This window comes from Coenobita brevimanus, chromosome 63, assembly GCF_032717465.1.
Source record: "Coenobita brevimanus isolate Jiangsu-jjx chromosome 63, ASM3271746v2, whole genome shotgun sequence".
NCBI classification, from domain to species: Eukaryota; Metazoa; Arthropoda; class Malacostraca; order Decapoda; family Coenobitidae; genus Coenobita; species Coenobita brevimanus.
Window position 1 is genome coordinate 38,334,195 of NC_137016.1, and position 8,367 is coordinate 38,342,561.

An 8,367-nucleotide genomic window follows, 5' to 3' on the forward strand; every position below is an offset into this window, starting at 1 on the left:
GGTTACCTCATTAATTTTAAGAATCCTACACCTAGTTTTATGTTACGGTAATCAGACTAAATGAGTACAATTCTGAATATAAGAATATTGCTCATAAGTTATTCAGTTAGTTTTGCCCTTAATTATTATTTTCCCAAAACAGAAATTAGTGACTGTTCAGAGTGCTCAAGTGAAGCTATTAAGAGTAAGGGAATTAAATTTGGTAAATTTTAAATCTTTACTTTTATTAACAAATATCACAGTGAATGCCCAAGGTGTTGCTGCCTGAGACATATTGTACAGTTGTGGCGATAAATATTAACTCACTTTGTAGCAAGACAGTGAGCAATAACTTTAATATATTCAGTGAGGTGATATTCTTAGACCAACAAGCTTTCGGAAGTTCGGTGTTTCAAAATTATCTGGTTACAGTGTGAAAGGATATTTTGTCTACAGCTCTAAATCCTCCTTCACATCTCAGTCACACTACATCCTCCATCATGTCTCAGTCAATTTCCACTAACCAGTATCATCACAGTCATACCTAAGTTGAGCTCAGTCAAATCCCAATTATGTCTTGGTTACATCCCATTCACATCGCAGTCAGATCCCATTAACATCCATATCAGATCCTAGTAACTTCACAATTTTGACTTGCATCTTATTCACATAAGTATAGTACATGTACTTTATGGTGATCCAGAGAAGTCTTGTAATCTTCACTTTCCAGCCTTCATATATCCAGCAGCTGAAAAGGAGACATAGTTTGATTAACAGACTTTTCTTAGTTTTATGATATTTCAGTATGGTGTGTTATTATGGCATTATATGTAAACATTTTATTCCTAATTTTCAGCCTAATATACACATACAGCATCACAAGCAAAAGTTCACTGGCAATCCCCTGCTGACATTGTGTTTATAAACATTTCTCAAGCCTCCCCAACTGTCAGATTCTTCTCATACTTTTCTGCTGTGTACTTCTTATTGTTATCCAACCCACAGACAAATTTTTCAAGCAACACCAACATCACCAGAGCCAGGAGGGAACTGCTGATGAACTTTTGGTCATGATCATTAACTTCTGACTGCCTACATAACAGAGTTCAGTTCCAGATCTGATTGGCACAGTAAACACAAAATAGACATTAATGTGGAAACACTTGCATCATAACCTCATGAATCCAGTAACATCTTTTTAAAATTTACTTGTGTTATCTCTAAAGGAACTTATTAGCTTAGGACAGACTTTTCAACCTTAAGAGGCTAGATCTGGCTTTTGTCAACCCCTTCTACACTGTGGCATTCCTCTGTCCTGAATCATGTGGCAATAGCAAGTTGATTTATTACATTAAAAAGATATGGCAACAACAAAGGTCATTGCTGCTGTACAACAGGAAACAGCAAGAACAAAGTACAAAAAAATGTCAGAGGATTCAAGGGTTAAGACGTGTCAGGTAGAAATGTATGCATAATATGAACATATGACAAAACTAACCAGCTGCGCAAGAATCTTTTCCAGGTGCTCAATGGTGACAGTATCCGAGCCCTCCAGTTTAGCTTGGTTACATGCCCTCACAGCACCCTCCTCCACTATCAGCCGCATCACCTCCATACACAATTATTTTCATCAGTCTATTTACATATCCATCTATGTCTATCAATGCCTACTTTTATTTCACTGTCAAAAGCCATGTGAAGAGAAAAGAGTATGAAAGACTGACAAGGAGAATGTTTAGTAAAGTGGAGGAGGTGAGAGGGATGAAGAGTCTGAGGATTAGGTTGAGGAATGAGTGAAGTGATATGTGAGTGAAATGGGGGGGAAGACAAAGAGATAGTGAGACTGAGGATGAGGTGGAATGTTACGTGAGTGAAAGAGGTACGATTAGGAAATATATATAGCTTTGTGGGTTACGGCAGGACGGCATGAAGATCTGTTTGTGGTTACCCCTTCCGTGATAAAAGCATCTGGCTAAAGACAGATGGACAGACAAAGCCAAAACATTCAGTCTTCATAGCTACTAAATTATACCTGTGTATATCTAACTAGCTATCTGTCCTATTTGTAAATTTATCCACAACCAGATGAAGATAACTAATACTGATCGTCATTTCTCTCAGCATTCTACTTGTACTTCTAATACAGCACTCACTCGTTTTATGATGAAAAAATCCATAGCATTAGAATTTTGTTGTATACGGTATCGAGTCAGTTATAACATGGGTTCAATGGGGATACATTTTTGGGTCATCCACCCAACAGTCTAAAAATTTTTAACTCATCTAAACTGGAAGTCATTTCACTTCACTGCACTTCATTGCTGCTTGAACTCCAACACCACATTATTATTCCATCACTGACACAAACACACGTGATAGTGATGAGTGCAAATGCCATCCTGAAAGAAACAAATTACTACAGACTTGGATGAGGGTGATTGTATAAATAAAAATACAGATCGTATATCGACCTGTGAAGCTTCATACCGGATCATCATCATATATATGAAAATTCTGTTGTATATTGAAAAAAAGGTAACTTTTTGTCATTGTATTGATAATTCATCACATACCAGATCATTGTAGAATGGGGGTCTGTTGTAATCCCCCCCCCCCAGATCCTATCCACTTTATTATTTTTTTTATTTTTTTGGTGGGAAATAGGGTTTAACATGATGAAATAGTTCCTTTGATCCAATTATATTATTTTGTGGTATATTATTTTTTTCTATGTTATTACTGATGCTTTTATTCAGCTTGAGAGTGGCTTTTCTGCCTGAAGAGAGCAAATACAGTGGTATTATGAAAATTAGCAACATACTGGTATTGAGCTGTAACTTAATAAAAAGGATACTTACTTCTGCAACCAGTTTGATAGACTCTTGATTTATCTTGGTCTTGCTGTTCTCAAAGTGAATCTTCATAAAATCATGAATCAGGTTCTGAAAAAGAGGGAAATGTTAAAGTAATCCTATATCTGCTCTGTCCTGTATGTAGCTACATTTTATCAGCATTAATTATGTGCAGAATCTACAGGTGTAAAATAACCATAAGATTTACAAGATTACTTATGCAGTCTAGTAAACAAAAATACTGTCTATACAGTATGTGACATTTTTTTCTGATTAGTAAATTTCCTCTTGCTGGTCTCACTACACTGAAAAACCACCCCTGCAGTAAGAATACACCATTTTTTCAAACCTGATGAAGACCTCTACCTTCTTTCAGTTCAGCTGATTGCCAATTGTCATCAGTCTGGAAGGTTAATTTGACAAGTAAATAAGAAGACTCACTCTTACCTCATTAGTAGTGCTTATTAAACTTCAGGCAATGACAGGTTAGTACCAGTGCTGTACAGTATCAAATTGTGGAAGTAGCCTATTTTATCATGTGAAAACAGATGACTATAGCCTGGTAGCTCAGAATTACACTAATATTCCTGTCAACTTTGTGCAGATTTACCCTTCACATGTCAGGGTTTTCTGTCAGCCAAATTTAAACCATCTGATAGTACTTGCCAGGAAAAAAATCCTTTCTAACACAGCCTGGGAAAGTGTAAATGTATCCACTTGAAATACTTTAACAGTAGTTACCGTACCTTGTGCAATGAACTACTCTTCATAAGGTTGCTGTTGTGGCCCCAGGCTCATCTATTTATGTATTTATTAGCATCGTAACTGGGGGAATTGTTACAGTAATTATATCACATATTGTACACCTTATACTGCACAGACTAATTGTAATACAGTACTCCGGTCATAAAATGCTACACGCTCCAATCCAAAGTCCTCTACCCAGGGGCGACGCCTTAGCCCATCGGGGATACCTGGTGTAAAACCAAATTATTATTCTTTTTTTTTTATATATATACTCCACCATCAGACTACAATGCGAACAGATCATAGATGTTTGGTGGAACTGAACTTAATTTCCCAACACTGTACTTTGAATTAACTCTCAGTTTCTTACCTGGAAATCTATGAAGTCAGGTAATGGTTGGAATTAGTAAGATCTGAAGACTATTTGTTTATTCTTTTTTTAATAACCAAACCTTGCCAACATAATTCATCATAAATGATTTAAGGAGAGCTAGTCTCTTCACAAGTTTAAAATTGGTACCAGTAATTGTAAAGAGAAACTAGTTTACAAATATACGTGGTTCACTATAAGGGTTAGGACTGAAACTTACCTCTGCAAACTTCATGATTTAATTTTGGTGAAATGTAATACAGGACAGAGAGTGTCTTGGTTGTGTTATAAGCCAAAGTATTGCTGTGAATCAAGTAGGTGTAGCTCCCATGATCTGGAACCAATGAGACAAATTTATCACAGGTGAGGAAGGAAGTGAAGGCTTCTCTTCAGTGAGGCTGGATATTAGGAAATACAGTACATCAATCACCAATCTGCCAAAAATGTAACCACATCAGATATCTGGAACACAAGAAAACAAGGACATGATAATCATAGCGTATTCAGAGTGTGGTATCAGTGAGATGGACAACAACAGAAATTAATTATCATTTTAGAGAGAGAGAAAAAAAAAAAAAATTGTCAGAATTCTAAAAGGTAAGGTGGTTAGTTGGGGGGGGGGGGGGCATGCAAATGTGTGTGGGTTTTCTGATGTTGCATGCTCCTCCCTACGGGGAATATCTGTGATGGAAAAAAATACCCTTATTTCAAACCCTAATGTCTGCCAAACTATAACAGCTAGAGAAAAAATTAACGATTCATAAGACTCATCAACTCTTTCAAATGAAAGTATCCCCACATCTCCAGGTGGTCCCATTGATGAGTAAGGATGAGTTAAAGTTCAAAGCGTCGTGGGAAGACGCTTGCAGCTGTACACGTCAACCGGTGTTGCTCTGCACCCAAAATCGTGACGGCTATACACGTCAACCGGTGCGTGGGGGTTAAAGGATTATTCCCCCGTGCTAGACCTAGATGGATCATATAGCCCTGCTAGGCTTACTGGAGAGTGCTACCCCTCCCAGCAATGGAAGTTACCCAGGTGTGGCGCTAAGTCTCGACCTCACGATCTCGAGTCACATGCTTGACCACTGAGCCACCCTGCTGCCTGATGTGTGTTGCTTTAGACACTGGTCAAGTTCCAGGTGGAGCTGGAATTTGACCAGATTACTTGAGAAAAAAAAAAATCTGCAGAAGTAAGCTCACCAGACCAAAACTCAAAGAAAACTGGATCAGCAGGCTATTACCAAATTATGAAGAACAATCATTTTCCCTTACTGGCCTCCCATTTCCTCTTTTACCACCAGAACATGACAGATTTTACTGGAATTCATTATTGTAATGGTTTGGATTACCTAAACAAATTTTACCAGAATCAGCTACTGGGATTACTTAAAATGGAAATATAATACCGGATATATGACCAGTTTTGCTGGACCACGATTAAAGCAGATTTTCACTCAGGATCCCAGCTGTCCTTGCTGGATTACTGAATGGATGTACAGTAGATCCTTGTTTTACCATACCCCACTACACTAAAAAGAGTATCAGAGATCACGAACACTTTGAGGGCCTCTGGACAAACTGTCGTACATACTGGATACAGTCCCATACATGGGAGAAACTGTGATGACCTGCTGGACAACTATGGACCATCCATCCACTTTTTTGCATTTAATATATACTGTCCATTAATGTGGCGTATGACAAAGGCCTACCAGGTCTCTTTCCACAGGTGGGGTGACTTGGAACACAGTTACCAATGTTGGCAGCAGTATTTCCCACCCGCTTGGGCTTGTCATGAAGAAGTGCTGTGACGGGTGGGATATTATGGGCCAATTTTGTGTAAAATGTGTATAGTTTTCAATTTTAGTACTAGAATACAGTATGCCATTTTACTCAATTATTTTCCATTATGTGCATGAAATCCCATTTCAGGGGAGGGCCACTGAACTTAACAGATTATCAGCTTTTGTCATATCGGGTTTTCCCCCAACTGATCCGGTACAGTATTTACGGTACCATTACAGTGGGCAAGTTTTGGGTACAGGAGCATCTTTCTTTCAGCTTTTCAGCTTCATGCTTTTGGATTCTACCAGCCCCTTAGGAATACGGTAATCTGTACGTTATATGACTGAATGATAAGTCACAGAATAATGTGTTCTGAAGTGGTGCGATGATTTTCAATTAATAACATATTAAGGTGGTTAGGTTACTATACTCTCACAGCAGCATAAATCTTAACTATGCAAACTACCATGAAAGGTTTAAAAGTAAAAACTGCTTTGAAAATCTTAAGAATTGGACCTCCCAAACTTGCACCTCAATCCATTACTGTTTAATATTCACAGTGACAGGCACATATCCTACCACAAGGTACATGTTAGAACAAAATGCCAGTGCCCTTAAATACCGTTATAATCTCTTCCTCTTGCTGGCATGGACAACTAAATAAACTTACCAAGACCTCGAGGGGCGACGTGGTATTGTTGTCACTGTGCTCTAGTGGTTTCGAAATGGGTATTATTTCGGCTCAAAACGCCTGCAAAATGAAAAGAAAACGCTTTTATTAGTTATTACTAGTATTCCTATTCAATGGATTATAATGCGAAAGTACCAATTGTATCCCAGAGTGCATAAATCTCATGGTATGCCGAGTAATTTATCTGCCAAATAGCCAACTCGCTACCCTCCATTCTAGGCGGGAAAGTTGGGTTGAGGTGAAGGTGTTGTCCCAAGTGCTGTTATTTTGTGCAGATAGTAAGCAAAGATATGTTCACCACCTTATTACTGCTTCTGTAGTTACCTTTGGTGGTGACGTTGGTAAGTGTATGATTCATTAACTGACGTATTATTAGAACAGTTACCATAATAGAATTCCTGCTGGACTCATGATACCCCGGTGAAGCTTAGCCCATTGAGCCTTGAGATGTATTTTATGTTTTATTACTTCTAACCGAAAGTTTTATTAAGTTAAGGAGCGACATTTTAATCTAAGGAGGTTGGATATAGAATTAGCAAGCTCTTCAGTACGAGAGGTCTTGGTTGAATACGAATATGTGGAGGTAAGTCAGAATGCTGATTATCTTACTTTCGTCGAGATGGAAGTTAATAATACTATAATGACTGGAAGCAACCTATGCAGATATGAGAATCTTGGCATTCTTGGTTCGTCTTACTATTTTCAGAGAACCTGAGACAAGCATGACCTTGAGATTTTTTTTTTTTTTTCCTGTTTGTGTATCATTCTAGAGCAGCTGGGAGCCCGTTCTTGGGTGTATAATCCTTTCAGTATTATTTATTAACTCTGAAGTACTGTATCGCTATAATGTGGCAGCAAGTTTTGTTGACTTCACATGCCCATTTGGACAAAATGTACGAGTCCTGTCACCCAGAAATGTTGGAAAAGTTTTAACAAAATACAATGGCATTATTAATTTCCAGTGATTGCCAGTAACTATATACAGATTTTGTATATAAGTAACAACACAAATTGCTACTGGTAAAACAGTACGATAATTGGTGTTAAAGAACCATACATGAAACAATAGCCGTGGCATATCCGAAAATCGTTTCTTGATCGTTCCTGTATTTTGGAACTTCTTTGTATTTTCCTACTGTCAACTTAATTTTAATACAGCAAGTCAGTAAGCCTTAATAAAAGAAGATAGGTAATGTAATGGATCAGAAAATTGTGATGCCTGAGAAATAATAAGTAAAAGGCGTAATAGATAATGTAATTGTCAGGATCTCAAAATTTTTAGGGATACAGAGAACTTCTCAAAAGCCGACGCCACCAACGCCGTCCGGATTCTAGAAGGTTCTTGCAAGCGGCCAGTGTTTTGCAGCGGGTACCTGATTTCCAGTGTTTCTTTCCTTTGTTTTGTGACTATAAGTTGCTCCTTCAACCATTACGCTGTTGTTGGTGCACATTGAGGATTTCTGCAACGTTCTTCCCTGAGACTAATATGTAGTGAGTATATAAACCACGCTTTCATTTCATCTACTCTTCATTGCTCAGCTGTGTGAGAAAGGGGCTCAAATTTTTTTTCAGTCTTTTCGTATCTATTTTTGGTGCACTTATAAGTATTTTGTAGATATATTTTTTGGACTGACTAGACAGTTTTCGTCCAAGCAATCAAAATATAAATCTTAAATCTTTCCTTATTACAGTTGCACGTGTATTTTCGCGCAAGGTAGCCATTACAGATCTTGATATTTTTCTGTATTCTACCCAACATCAAATCTTTTTACTTAGCAGAGGAAAATCTTGGCAATCAAAAGGGTAGATTATTACTATATTATCCAGTGCAAAATAGAATTGTTGTCAGGCAATTGTACTGTATAACTCGACCACCAAATGCTTTGTTTACGGGTCTAACCGCCACAATTTGAATTAAACGATTGTCACTATAACTTGGC

General features: G+C 37.8%; 1 protein-coding gene across 1 annotated transcript; it reads right to left on the reverse strand.

The window, feature by feature from the left end:
- Positions 1–227: 227 nt before the first annotated feature.
- Positions 228–6,432, reverse strand: LOC145404371 (centromere protein X-like). The gene is made up of 5 exons (XM_080275894.1): positions 6,407–6,432; positions 4,169–4,282; positions 2,838–2,921; positions 1,478–1,588; positions 228–727 (listed from the first exon to the last, which is right to left on the reverse strand). Exons 2-5 carry the CDS (start codon positions 4,181–4,183, stop codon positions 713–715), a joined length of 225 nt encoding a protein of 74 aa, XP_080132020.1. The 5' UTR covers positions 4,184–4,282; positions 6,407–6,432; the 3' UTR covers positions 228–712.
- Positions 6,433–8,367: the final 1,935 nt, after the last annotated feature.